General features: G+C 43.0%; 1 protein-coding gene across 1 annotated transcript in view; it reads left to right on the top strand.

The window, feature by feature from the left end:
* LAMA3 (laminin subunit alpha 3) overlaps positions 1-14839 on the top strand; it is a 186313-nt gene that overhangs the window by 48330 nt on the left and 123144 nt on the right. The window contains exons 7-10 of the mRNA XM_077809046.1: positions 220-335; positions 8808-8926; positions 11077-11167; positions 12474-12605. Coding sequence (XP_077665172.1) covers positions 220-335; positions 8808-8926; positions 11077-11167; positions 12474-12605 — 458 coding nt within the window. The remainder of the gene's footprint in view (positions 1-219; positions 336-8807; positions 8927-11076; positions 11168-12473; positions 12606-14839) is intronic.

Raw genomic sequence — 14839 nt, 5'->3', positions numbered from 1 at the left:
ATCATTTGTGCTAAAAAGCACAAAATGATGTGAGTGAGATACTCTATTGTGAGGAATGCTAGGATGGTTGTGAAAGGGTTTAGCGTTACATTGTGTCCCCTTTACACTTGGTCTTGCCATTTTCATGTTAGAAGTAAATTTTGGATTGTGGTAAAATAAGAAAAATATATATAGTTTTAAATCCTATTTCAATTAAACGAGAATCTTTTCAATATCCAGGTTTCAGTGTGAATGTCAGCATAACACTTGTGGGGAAACCTGTGATCGCTGCTGCCCTGGATATAATCAGAAACAATGGCAACCTGCAACTGCCAACAACGCAAATGAGTGTGAATGTGAGTAGCATGAAAATATGCTAATTTAAAGGTGACAATTCATACAGATTTTGATATAGAAATGGGAGGTACCTCCAGCACATACATGTTCACGCAAAATAGCAGAGCTGTGTTGACTGGCTGCAAAGCCCCCAGCAGAATAGAGATTGCAGGTGCCTGGCACTGCCTCAAACCTTCCCATACTTTCACACCTCCCCTTTAGCTGGATTGCCCAGAATCTTGCACCCCTGGAGGAATATGGCTGAATCCATTTACATATTTATTAGCATTTTTCTAAATTGTGCCCAGCAGGGCTTTGAATCCAACCCCTAGATTTTGAGCACTGGTGATGTGGGGGTGGTTAGAGGAGAAGGAAACTTCCATAGAACTACCTTGCCTGATACAATAAGCCTAATTTTGGTGAACCCCAAGTTCATTTAGTGGAACACTGAAATATTCATAACAGTGCATTTAGATCCGTATTCCTTTTATATTTAGTGAGGAAACATTATATTGAGTTGGAAAGCGAATCAGAGTTATTTACTGTACATGGATTTGTGACGTAGCCCAGTTGAAAAATTTTTCTTGTAAACCAGGTACTTGAGAAGGGAAACCCTCTTTTGGGGAAGAGGCGTGCTCTCTTATTTTAAGAGTGTTAGCACACAATCTAGTCTCTTCAAAAGATTCTTGGATCTTCAATCTGCTCACTCAGAACAAAACTACATAGATGGAAGTGAAGAGTTGTTTTCTTCAGAGCAACACCAGTCACCCTTTCTAGTAACCTGGTCTCTTGACATATGCCTCTGGTAAATGGATGCAGATATTCTGTCTTCTTTTCCTTGAGCTCCTACGGGGGAGCTCCTTTGCAGCCAAGCTTTGCTCATCTCAGACAAACATTTCATTCTTTTGTTAAGAAAACTGGGACATGGGGAACCATGACCACTCCGGCCCTTTTCTGGGTCTTGAAGAGGCTGTACTGTTCGCCATAGACTCTGTGTAACCACGTGGCATGAAAACTGTAGCTAAGGTGATTATAGCATTTGCTCTCTTTGTGTATTCCCCTCTTTTGAACATAGACAGGATTCTCTTCTCCCATATCATCTTGGCAGGCCAAAAGGCAGATGTTGTGACTTCAAGTTGTAACCCTGTTAGAGTGTCAAGTAGATGTATATTTATGTCATTGAAGAAGTGGGAAATAAGAACTGGTTTTATTTTAATCAAAGTTCAGAGGTGATCTGCCAAAATTGTGATAGTAAAAATGGCAGACAAAAAAAAGTAGAAGCAGTAGATAGAAACTAGGCATGTTATGACTTGGTCAATGAATACATTATAATTCATAAGGTTCTGAGCCAAAAATGTTTAACATCTACTGCTAACTGAAAAAGGGATCCTTTTAGCCTGAAAGTGTGTGTTTGTTTTAAGTTATTCACTGAGGATAGTACTCACTAGCTGAAGACAGCCTTCATTTACAGCCTGTAGGTCAGGAGTTTAGAGCAACCTTGCAAGTCTTCACAAAATCTCTGTATCCCTTGTAGGAACTCCCAACTCTCCTACAGAAAAATCAGTGGGAGACTGGGAGACCTGCCAAACCTGCAAATTTTTGTATCCGTCCACAATATTGTACTTTTCAGCAAATAGTCAAAACTTCAAGAAATTGTATTGTGATGTGTGAAGGGTATTTACCTACCCGCTGGTAAAAGTGCCATTACTTGGAACAAAGCAGGTAACTTGATATTATAGTAAGAGACATAGTAGAGGGCTCAGGATTCCAGTAGCCTTTGGCCATTAATAACATTGAGGGTTTTTTTGACACTTTCCTTTCCCTTCCTGCTTTTTCTAAGAGCAGGGGAACCAAAGATGGCCCAGCCATTTTGTCAGCTTTTGCCCAGCTATTTCCCTCTGAATCTTGTTTAGTTTTCTTGAAGAACTTCATGTATGGACTGGAAAATGAGCTACAAAGGCTCTTCAGGCACAGCTTGTAAATCAGATCTGAGCCCATAAGCTCAGGCTCTGGTTCGTGTCAGCACAACAAAAAGTGGCCCATGACTTTACTCATCCAGGTTGTTTCACAGCAGGGATGTCACGCTCTAGAAGGGAAAGAGTTTCCTCTCCAGAGACCCTTTAGCAGGGCCGTCCCTAGATATTCTGGGGCCCTATGCAGACCGCCCCGTGGAGGGTGTGTGTGTGGAGCCCCAGGCCTCTGGGGAGAGGGGGGGAAGGGAATGGAGGGGCGGGGCTGGCTTGGGAGGTACGGGGGAACCACCCCCCAGCACTCACCGGCTGCGTGGCTAGGGCCGGTTTGCTGCACTTCTCACTGCCGGTGAGTGTAGGCCTGGCCCTGCTGCAGAGTTCAGGGGAGTGGGGGCAGGGCTGGGGTGGAGCAGGGGCGGGAAGGGAGGGGCAGGGGCAGGAAGAGGCGGGGCGGGGGCAGGAGCCCTGGGGAAGAGGCGGGGCAGGGGCTGGAGCAGCATGCAGCAGCGCAGGGCACCAGGGAATTTGGTGCCCTAAATCTCCTGGTTTGCAATGCAGCTGCATACTTTGCATATGGGTAAGGACGGCCCTGCCCTTTAGATATGAGGAATAAGAGGAATATCAGGATATGGAGGATTATCTAGAGAATCCACTTCTTTAACTATACAAACAGATAGCAAGACTGGGTAAGGAAGAATGCATTGTTCTTGGGATGGACTCCTTTTAATAGGATTATTACTGTAACTCTTGCTGAGACACAAAGCAAATGTGGGCAGACCTAGGGTCCTTAGCCCTTGTTTCTAGGGTTTTCCTTGCAAGGAACCTCTTTGTTGCAAAGACTGTTGTGGGGTTGCCCTTCTGCCTAGTTGCCAGGCTAGAGGAAAGGAGACTTCTCCCACTAAGTCTGATGCAGAACCACTGGAATCCTCTAGGAAGATTTCCTTGGAATATTCTTACTTAAGCAGGTCACTGATCCCTTAATATTCAAATGAAAGTGGAAAAGGAGGAAGCCAATATCGTCTTCATCTCCTTGAGTTATTTAAATTGGAGAGGGTTTTCCTGTCTTCCTCTTCAGTGAAAAAGATGAAGAGATTCAAGTAGGCAGTATTTAATTTGTGCTAGGACTTGCCAGGACTGAGCCCTGCACCTCTAGGCTTGGCAGTTCATAGCCTCTGGGTTTGCTGCATCAGTTATGAATATAAAAAACTTGCTTGAGCCCCAGCACCTTTTTCATTACAAATTAAGCACTGTCGGTAAGCTAAGTAAAGGTAAGGGTAAGGAGCTCAAGTAATACAAAGGCACCAGCTAGCCTTTGGTTTGTTACCTCTGTTTGCTATTCTGGTTAGTCACTACTCTGAATTATGTTACAACTCTGGATGTCTGGAAACTGGAGAAAGGAGAGCACAAGCTTTTAGATGGTTTGAGGGAATGAAGATAAGAGATTACGATAGACTGATATTGTGCCTGATAGACAGATTGGGAGGTGCTACTCATTAGTTTGCACTGGGGTAACAGGGCAAGAGAAAATAATTAGATAAGGAATTCTATCCATCCACCATCCTTTACTCAAGACATATTTGCAGAAACTGTTCCAAGTGTTGAGCTATTTTCAGATTAACCCTCGCCTTTCAACCAAGGCAAGAACTTTAGGTCAGTACTGGGACTTAGATTACTTTTAGAAAAAGGCTATGACAAAGTAATGAAGGCTGTTGCTGGATTTAGACCTACCAGTTTGATAGAAATGGACCTGTAATATTTTTCAGACTACAAAGAAGCTGATATTCACAAAAGGCTACAGCACATTACCTGATGTACCTCATATTTTTTTTCCAGTGTGTGAACAATACTCCTAGGTCAGGGAGCTTTCCATTGGGCTAATGTTTATGTTGCATATGCTGACAGAATGTGTAGTCTAGTGGGCCTTGAGAAGTGTTCTTTGATCGTATGTTGTTCACTGCATGGAAAATTACTTCAGTCAGGAAGGGGTCAAAAGTTAGGACACAATCTCTAGAGTTGGACAAGATTCAGAATTGGTGTGAGTACAACTGCATTACCTTTATTTGGCCCAATAAATAAATAAAAATAAAAAAACCCTACCAACCAAACAGAATAAAAACACATCATAGCTGAGATTCTAAACCCATATAAACTAGGAAACTGAGTTACTTACCACAGTCACCCCACCCCTAATGCTTGGTGAAGTAATTGTGTCTTTTGTTACATGATCACCTAGAGCGGGGGGTGGCAACCTTTCAGAAGTGGTGTGCCGAGTCTTCATTTATTCACCCTAATTTAAGTTTTCGCGTGCCGGTAATACATTTTAACGTTTTTAGAAGGTCTCTTTCTATAAGTCTTTAATATATAACTAAACTATTGTTGTATGTAAAGTAAATAAGGTTTTTAAAATGTTTAAGAAGCTTCATTTAAAATTAAATTAAAATGCAGAGCCCCCCGGACTGGTGGCCAGCACCTGGGTAGTGTGAGTGCCACTGAAAATCAGCTTGAGTCCGCCTTCGGCATGCGTGCCATAGGTTGCCTACCCCTGACCTAGAGCCTACTACTTTGTCAGTTGGAGTTTTGCCATAGATGGGAGCAGGATCAAATCCATAATATTAGAAAATGTGACAGACTTTTTGATTTGAACATATCTCTGCAGTGAATAGTCCTCTGGTAATAGACTAGTTGTGTCTGCTGGCATCACTGCAATTAGGGCTATGTGAGTTCCTCCATATAAGTCTTCAGAGTAGCAGCCATGTTAGTTTGTATTCGCAAAAAGAAAAGGAGTACTTGTGGCACCTTAGAGACTAACAAATTTATTTGAGCATAAGCTTTCGTGAGCTACAGCATCTGATGAAGTGAGCTGTAGCTTACAAAAGCTTATGCTCAAATAAATTTGTTAGTCTCTAAGGTGCCACAAGTACTCCTTTTCTTTTTGCATATAAGTCTTGTTATGTATACACAATTGTTCTTCTGACTGAAGATTTAGCCCACAAGCCCCAGCCCAGATGTGAATATTTTTGTAAATTAAAAAAATAGAATAATATTTGCCTATTTTTTATTTTGAAAAATACCCCACCCAGATTAGGTGATCGGGTCAAGAAACATCCCTATAACTTATTTTAGCCTCAAATATATAGTTCTTTGTTGAGTAACTACACATGTCCATTCCACTATAGGTGTATGTGTGTGCCTTGTGCACAGGTGTCGGAGACTTTTCCCTTAGCAGTACCCTTTGGGGCAGCACAAGCACCATCTTGTGCCACTGCACACAAGTATAAAGGGCCATGCTGCTCCCGACTGCCATCTGGTCCTTCCTACCACCAGCGACAGTTGTTGCTGGAGCTGTGATCTTTGTTTCTTCATATCTTCCCTTCCTTAGCGTAAATAGTAGCTGGAGCATTAGTTTTTAGTCTTGTATATAGTATATCTGTAAATAGTTACTTGTAGGGTTAAGTTTAGAATACCGTCTTACAGGGTTACTGGTGCCAGGTTGGGTACTGGGATTGGTACCGAACTGGTGCCCCATTCTCCTGGATTCAAGGCCTGTCGATCATGTAGTCAGGTCTATGCCGTTAACTGACCCACTCCCAAGCTGCCTCAAGTGTCTGGGACAGGTGCATGTAAGTGACAAGTGTCACATCTGTAGACGGATCGAAAGCCATTCAAAAAAGGACAGGGCTGCCAGACTCAAGTATCTGCTTTTGGAGTCTGCACTTCACCCTGGAATCCTTCTGCTCTGAACAGGTAGTGAGCACGTCTGAGTCTGTTAGGAGTGCTCCTCCTGTTCTGGCAGAGTCCTAAGGCAGATCTGCATCCCCGGTGCCTAGGGAGACACTGCGTAAGTCTCATAGGGACTTGGTACCAGGACCCTCTGAGAGGAAATTGTCGAGTGTTTGCAAGGACTTGGAGGGGAGCTCAAAAAAGTCACAACCCCAGGAGCAGTTTGTGAGTGAGAAGGTATTGCTGACTCTGGAATGCAGGAAGGGTCCGTTGAGACCAATCCCTGAAAAATCGGTGTACCTCTTGGTACCGCAGACTCAGGAGCCCTTTCTGATGTCACTGACAAGTTGCATAATTTGTCAGTACTGGCTTCTCTCACGATTCAAAAGCCTTGCAAGAGCACTGTTTTTGGAACTACACGCTCCTATAGTCCTGGCTTCAGCTCCAGAGCACTGCTCGGTACTGACCATTTCTATACTTATGATATCCCTATGGAGAACTGTGTCTGGGCAAGCCAGTGATGATTTCTCCAATACCCCCTTCTCCAGCCTTGGAATCTCTCTCCCCACCTGAGGATGCCCAGCAGCCCCAGTGGGGTGCCTGCCCATTGTGGTACCATCCACCGACTCAACATTCTATGACTCAGTGGCCTACACAGGGCTGGGCCCCACCTCTGTACCAATGGTCCTTTTGAACCCCTTGAGACTTCCCTCCATGTTTCAGAAACTCTCTGCTCCCTTCCTGCACTTCTTCATCGGCTAGGCACAGCTCAGGAGCATCTGCAGGCAGGTCTCCATTTTCCTTCCCCTGGAATTAGGATTGGTACCGAGCAGGCAGAGCCGTGTGCCCAGGACTCCACTGTAGAAGAATTGGAGGAGGGACCTCCTCAGCAACCTTTAGCCTCTTCTTCTTTGTCACCTGATGAGGCAGTAGTGGCTGAATCTACCTCTCCCCCCCACCCCCACGATGATTTTAGAGCTCATCAAGACTTGTTGAGGAAGGTGGCTGCAGCTCTGGATATCCAACCAGAAGAGGTACAAGATCACACAGGCTTGTGGACATTTTAGCATCTGCAGGACCCTTCTCTCCCTATTAATGAGGCTATCCTGGAGCCCGGAATCAAGGTTTTATGGCAGGCTCCTTCTTTTCTGCCCCCCCTACTGCCAAAAGAGCGGAGAAGAGATATGTCCCATCACAGGAATTTGAACACTTTTAAAACCAACCTCTGCCAGGCTCCCTGGTGGTTCCAGCTGCAAACAAAAAGGAGAGGCAAGGACACCAGGCCTCTACTCTGAAGGGAAAGGAAGCAAAAAACCCTAGATCTGTTTGGCAGGAAACTTTATTCTACAGAAGGTTTACAGCTCAGAATCATGAATCAGCAAGGTCTGCTGGGTCAATGTGATTGCAACCTGTGGGATAATATCCTAAAGTTCCACCTGCTTGTGGATAATTGTTCAGTTTGTTCAACCCCCCTGTCCATCAGGTTTCTAAAAGATTTGTTCAGATTGTACCCTTGCGTTCATAGTCTGGTCCACAGTGGAGTGTATATTTGGTGCCAACAAAGTTGATGGGTCCCCACTTTGAGCCACGAGCAACTTGTTCTCTGTTTCACTTGTCAATGAAAGTAATTTTCCTGGTTGCTATAACCTCTGCCAGGAGAGTAGGGGAACTGCAAGCTTTGGTATCAGAGCCCCCCTATACAGTTTTTTTTAGGGACAAGGTTTTCTTTTGGCCTCACCCTAAATTCTTGTCTAAAGTGGTTTCTGAATTTCACATGAATCAAGCAATTTATTTACCAACATTCTTTCCAAAGCCCCATTCAAGCAAAGAGGAGGAAAAACTCCATACACTAGATGTTACTAGAGCTTTGGCTTTTTACCTGGAGCAGAGTAGAACATTTGTCACCTTTTCATACCAAGCAAAGGGCCACTCAGTCTCCACCCAGAGAATCTCTACCTGAATTTCTGGCTGTATTTGTTTATGCTACCGATTGACCGATGTTGCACCTCTGAAAAAAGTGATGGCTGACTTGATGCAGTTGCAGGCGGCTTCTGTGGCTTTTCTGGCTAGGCTTCCCATTCTGGATATTTGTAGGGTGACAACTTGGTCATCGCTCCATATGTTTGCCTCTCATATGCTATCTCTCATCAATCCAGAGAAGATGCACGATTCAGAGTAGTTGTCCTTCAGTCCTTGTTCAAGTAGACTCTGAGCCCACCACTGAGTTCAAATTGCTTGTGAGTCATCTGTAATGGAATGGAAATGTGCAGTCACTCAAAGAAGAAAAAACGATTACCTACCTTTCTGAACTGTCGTTCTTCAAGATGTGTTGCATATGTCCTTTCCACGACCCGCCTCTTTCCTCTCTCTATCAGAGTCTTTCTAGTAGGAACTGAGGGGGGTCAGGCAGTGCTGCCCTTTGTATCTGTGTGCAGTAGCACGGGACACCAGAGGGCACTCACGCTGCCCCCAAAGGTACTGCTAAGGGAAAAAAATCTCTGACAACTGTGCACAAGGTACACACAAACACCTACAGTGGAATGGGCATGCGCAACACATCCTGAAGAACAGTTACAGAAAGGTAATTAACTTTTTTTTTTTTTTTTGAAGCCTCTCTCTCTGGCAAGCCTGGTAGCACATGCTGTCTTATGTTTAGAGATGATCTCAAGTTGGCTCTAGTGTGAAAGGCTCTTGGCTGATTTAAAAAATATGTATACAAATTTGAGCATCTTTTTTTGTTTATAATAGGTTACTGAATTACAGCATAATAATGAAAACTGACTTGTAATATTACTTCCTCAGCCTGCAACTGTCATGGACATGCTACTGATTGCTACTATGATTCTGATGTTGATCGACGCAAAGGAAGCTTAAACGTCCGTGGGTGGTATGAAGGTGGAGGGGTCTGCATTGATTGCCAGGTAATAAGGTGCTTTGATCTCATAAGTTATGCATGAATGGGACTTGGAAAGTGTATCTAGAAGACTTACTTTTCTCAGGCTGACATTTTTGAGATGGCCATTTTGAATAGTACCATTACAATGACATAATCGCTCATGCTCCAGCCAGGAAGAAAAGTCACTGAAAGTAATTCATGTTCTGTGAGGCCAGAAAAGGGATCACCTAATTACAACAATCACACTTTTAAAGAGAACCCACTGTTGCAGTTCCCTACTTCAGTAGTTACAGCAGATTGGATGAAGAGGGGATCTCTCACTGCACCAGCCAAGGAGGAGAGGGAGTTGTGTGGGAGCAGTGCTCCTCCAAGCAAGGGAGAGGAGAGGGAAGGAGCTCTCCCTTTGCTGTAGTTGAAGAGGGAAAGCTGGGTCTCCCCCAGTTCCCTTTACTATAATTCCTGCATTCTTTTAAAAAGGGTTAGAGACAGATACCATGAAGTCCACTAGAGACTTTGCTATTGCCAATCTATTTTATGTGGAAGGCACTCAGATATTATAGTGATGAAGAGTGGTAAAAACCCCTAAGATAGATGGATAGATGATGACCCCTGCTTCCAACCAAGGCCTGTTCCCTCTCTCATCCCACTGTTGTTTTCCTCATTCAAGCCATTGGAACTTGTTTACTAATTTATAAATCACACCTGCTTGGACCAAAATACAGTCACACAATTTAAGAACAACAATGACACAGAATCAAGAAAATGATGCACGCTGTACATGTAAGAAGTATAGTTGTGCTGTCAAAAATTAAGGAAGAAGGAAAGGAAGTGTGCAGTGCAACTATAGTTTGAGTATTTTTTTCCATCTTATTGCTAAAATAAAATCAGTTATTGCCCAAAAGGCAGTCAGAAGTAAATAAAAGTTCTTTTTATTAAAGAGAGGAAGAAGAGATCTTTGTCTTTCACTTAACATTTCTATGTAGGGCTTTGTTCAACCAATGCTATAAGATTTGTCATATTGGTGCTTCCTGTTAGCTCTTTATTCGTGAAAGATCATGTTTCCTAAATTGCTCCCAGTATATAAAAGAGCAAACCTGACCTAAATCCATGAGGCCTGCAACTGATAATTGTCTGTAATTCGATTTTGTGGAAATTAAATTGCATTAAATGAATTAACCATGAAATCTAATTATAACATTTTCTTCATAAATAAGGCACATGGATTTTACTTTACTTTTTCCATTTGTGTCATGGAAAAAAGTGTTGGAAATGCATGCCTGAATGAAGAACTAATAGAACCTGATGCATGACACATATAGTTAGATCCTGTTTCTTTCAGGTCTGACAACAGTGCCCCATATATTCTGTATTATATATCTGCGTCCGACAATATATTGCTGTTACATAGATTTAGCTAACGAGAGAGAACTGTGCTTTCCATTTCCCCTTTACATAAACCCCTATGTTGCTTTGAAAGGGAAAAGAGACAGAGATACCCTGAAGTCCACTAGGGACTTTACCCTATGACGCAAGAAATTTGTTGTAATTCAAATTCATGAACAGTATGTTTTCTGTGAGTGTAAGACACGTTAAGATGTTTAAAAAGCTGTCTCCTCTACTTACAGAAACTTTATTTTGTGCTTTTAATTTTATTTCTAGACTGATAGTGTTGCTTTCATTTGAAGTTTCTAATCTTAGTTGGAGAGTAATTTAGTCACAAAAATGTATCTTTCAATATGGAAACAGCATGATGCTGTTGCAGTCAAACTATATATATATGTGTGTGTGTGTAATGATAAAAGGGCAAAATGAAAAGAAAGTTAAAGAAATATCTGGTAATAGTATAAAGATGACAGTGCTTTTCCCCTGATTTAAATGAGCAGAAGGTTGATTTAGGGACTTTGTGCAATGTTTAAAATGTACTAATTGTTAAAAATTCCATGTGTTTATGTGAAATTACCCTGATTCATAATATCATGCAAAGATCAGAGAGGTAAAGAACAAGAATAAAATGCACTCTTTATTGCAGTCTTGTTAGATTTCTTCCCATATGGATCCTGACTGTATATAATAGGAACCTAAATTACAATCTTTCAGTCCTGTATTTGCTTATGTATCCTTCTGCTTGTTTTTCCTTTCTCATCTTATATTTTTCTCTTACTTCATTCTGCATAGCATAACACAGCTGGAATTAACTGTGAACAGTGTGCAGAGGGGTACTATCGTCCTTATGGCATTCCAGTGGGAGCTGCTGACGGCTGTATACGTAAGTCTCTCTCTGTTTGGTTATATCTCACACTGGTATTTCCTATCAATCAGGGCAAGGGCTTTGTTATTTGGGATAAAATTTTCTGAAGTGCCTAAGTGATTAAGTCCCATTGACTTTTAGTGAGACTCCTACTGTGAGGCAGTTGCAGTAGTTCAAAGACAAAGGCATGGACGAAGACTTCTGCACAGGTGGAGGAGAGGCAATGGCATGCAAACACCAATGTTGTCTGGAGGTGATGATAGGAAGATATGCAGAAAAATAGAGCTCTGAGTTTAGGGATTTGTAAATAATAATACTTACCTATCTCCCAGGGTTAATTAATTTATTCAGCACTTTGAAGATGTGAAGTAATATGTAATTGTTAATTTGTAGCATTATTTAAATAATGATTAATTCACAAGTACAATTGAAACTTCTATAGTGTGACAAAGTTCCTCCTCTGCCTTGGTGGGTTCTGCGCTTTCTGGCGGATTTGCTCGCCTCAGAGGTTCACAGCAGTCCTCAGTTTGGCTCCTTTTGTTAGTGGCACAAACCTGCCATTCACTCAGCTAACCTCATCACTGGCCAGCCTGGGGAAAAGGAGGAGAACAATCCCCGCAGTTTCTGCTGGCCCACCTAATGGGTCGGGGGACAGGCCAGAGACCTTCCCCTCTGGTGGGACCCACAGTCCAGGTCAACTCCTCTTATATCAAATAGGGAGTTGGGGGGAACCCGGACCCACCCTCTGCTCCGGGTTTCAGCTCAGGGCCCTGTGGATTGCAGCTGTCTACAGTGTCTCCTGTAACAGCTGTGCGACAGCTACAACTCCCTGGGCTACTTCCCCATGGCCTCCTCCCAACACCTTCTTTGTCCTCACCACAGGACCTTCCTCCTGATGTCTGATAACGCTAGTACTTCTCAGTCCTCCAGCAGTACACCTACTCACTACTCAGCTTCTTGCACGCCACTTGCTCCCAGCTCCTCGCATGCATCTCACTAACTGAAGTGAGGTCCTTTTTAAAACCAGGTGCCCTGATTAGCCTGCCTGTCCTTATTGATTCTGGTAGCTTCTTAATTGGCTCCAGGTGTCCTAATTAGCCTGCCTTAATTGGTTCCAGCAACTTCCTGATTGTTCTGCAACAGTCCATTATCTTACTCAGGGGAAAGGGACCTGCTTAATCTGGGGCTAATATATCTAACTTCTGTCACTCTCCTGTAGCCATCTGGCCTGACCCTGTCACAATAGTTACAATGTTATGTTTCTTTGCCAAAGCAACAAATCAGTTAATTTGAAGAAAGCATTTAACTGTTGTTATTTATTTAGCCTGCAGTTGTAATCAGGAGCATTCAGATGGTTGTGAGGAAGGATCTGGTCGCTGTCATTGTAAGGTGAATTTCCATGGCGAAAACTGTGAACAATGTGCTGAAGGATACTATAGTTTCCCATTCTGTGTCCGTAAGTATTGAAGTGAGACGTATCTCTGTTTCACAGGCTTCTAGTCATTTTAATAAGCATCTATATTATAAGTCATTATACATTACACTGCACATATATAAAACAGTCATCATTTCATACTCTCAAATATATACAGACTTTAATAAATTATCATAATACGCAGGTGAGACAAATAAGTATTATTATCCCTGTTGTACACAATGGATAAGAACAGAAGTTAAGCTAGAAATCAGAGATTTAGCTACATTCCCAGATTTTGACATTCATTTAAGATACTTTTGAAGTGGATAGAGCCCAAGTCTTGAAGCCAGGAACTCATGAGTTCTAATATCGGCTCTGCCATGGAGAAATTGCAAGGTCTTGAGGAAGTCATTTAACTGTGGTTGAGTTTCTCTAGCTATAAAATGGGGATTTTAACTCACCTGAATTGGTACCGGAAGTAGAACATGACTCTTGTAAGAGAAAGGGGACAGCTTGCCAGGCATTCTCCTTGAGAACCCCATAGTTTTAACACTTACCCCCCCTAGTCCAAAATAGCCTTAGTTTGTTAACTTTCTAGGGATTTTGCAGGGCCTGTATATTGGGAAGGCTCTAGTGGGAAATTGTGAAGATCTTAAATATATCTTTTCCTGCTAGGTTTTTGCTGATACACTGATTAATAGTTAAAGGATGGGTTACAGGAGTGGTTTATGTCATACCTGTATATTTAAGAATTGTCAGAAGGTGATTGGTGCAAGGTTGTGTGTATAGTGAAAATAAAATAAATACATTAATTAAAAATGATGTGGCATGGAAGCATCTGAGTATGTAGAATTTGCCCCTATTCAAAATTGCAGCTAAACCGTGTCTAGATGCATTGTTTTTAAAAAAATAGGCTGTTACTTTAAAGTGGAGTGTTTACTGTTGCAATAAACAAGAGCAGTGCACCCCAAAAGCCTCTCTCAAGAACAAATTAAATATAATCCAGAAAAAAGTAACAGTACCAGAATTGTGTTTACTGCATAAAAAAGCAATGGCACTAGGAGCGGATTTCAAAAACGTTGACCCACTGGAAATGTTTCTAGCCCAAAGGAGAATTGTGTTTCTCGTGGGTGATTACATATTGCCCTGGATCAGCGATTTTGGGCTTGGTTCACCACTGTGATATTCCAGGTTATGTTGTAAAATTGGACCTATGTGCACAATACAGTAGAAAGAGAAATGTCAGAAATTGAATGCTGGTGGAGGCCAGTTTCTGCAACGCAGTATATCTTCCCAATACATTGCAACTTAGATTATCCAAAGCTCACTTTGTAGGGTCATGTGCCCTTATTTAAGGGGCGCTCATCTCTGGGGCATCTCTGAGTGGCTGGGTGGGGTACCATAGTCCTTTTCTTGCCCTTAGTGCCCCCTGCAGCCTGTTGGACAACTTTGGTAGGTGTTTAGTGGCTTGACCCTCTGGCCAAGTCACAAAGTCCAAATGAACCCCTTCTGGGGTATTAAAGAGTCCAATAAATGGTCTCTTTGCCCTTGCTGGGGTCTTCAGCAGTGGCTCTGAGCTTTTTAAATTCAGCCTTTTGTTCAGGTTTCCAAATAAGCCCTGTCCCCTACTTGAGGTATACACCACTTTTACCTGTAACTGGTGGGGGAACTTGGGCCCACCTGCTACTCTAGTTTTCAACCCAGGGGCTCTACACACAGCAACTGTACAGTGCTCAACTTTAACCCTTCCCTGCTGTTTCCCTAGGCCTCTTCCTACCAGGCCCTTTGATCACCAGGCCAGTGTCCTCAGGTCCTTCTCCCCCTGAATCCCCGCTGTAAACTCTGTCTGATTGTCAGGCTCCTTTGGCCAGAGAGGAGCACGTAGGCTGACCAGATAGCAAGTGTGAAAAATTGAGATGGGGGTGGGGGATAATAGGAGCCTATATAAGAAAAAGCCCCAAATATCGGGACTGTCCCTATAAAATCGGGACATCTGGTCACCCTAGGAGCACCCTTCTTTACTCCTCTGATCCCAGCTGAACTGCTAAGGCCTGGTTGCTCCTTTTATCTGGGCCAACAGGACATGATAGGCTGTTGCTAGCCCTTCTAGCCCATGGAGGATCTGGTCTCTGTGGTTTCCAAAATGGCTGCTCCAGAGAGTCCTCTCTAGGCAAGCTGGAGGACCCACTTTCACGGCTCTTTTCCTCTCAACTCACTGCTTCTTGGGGCAGGGAGTAGTAGTACCGAAAGGCCCCCAGCAAGGAATCGCAAGG

Source organism: Eretmochelys imbricata, chromosome 2, assembly GCF_965152235.1.
Source record: "Eretmochelys imbricata isolate rEreImb1 chromosome 2, rEreImb1.hap1, whole genome shotgun sequence".
Classification (NCBI taxonomy): domain Eukaryota; kingdom Metazoa; phylum Chordata; order Testudines; family Cheloniidae; genus Eretmochelys; species Eretmochelys imbricata.
Note: the sequence above shows the minus strand (reverse complement) of the source record. Positions and strands in the feature narration are given on the sequence as shown.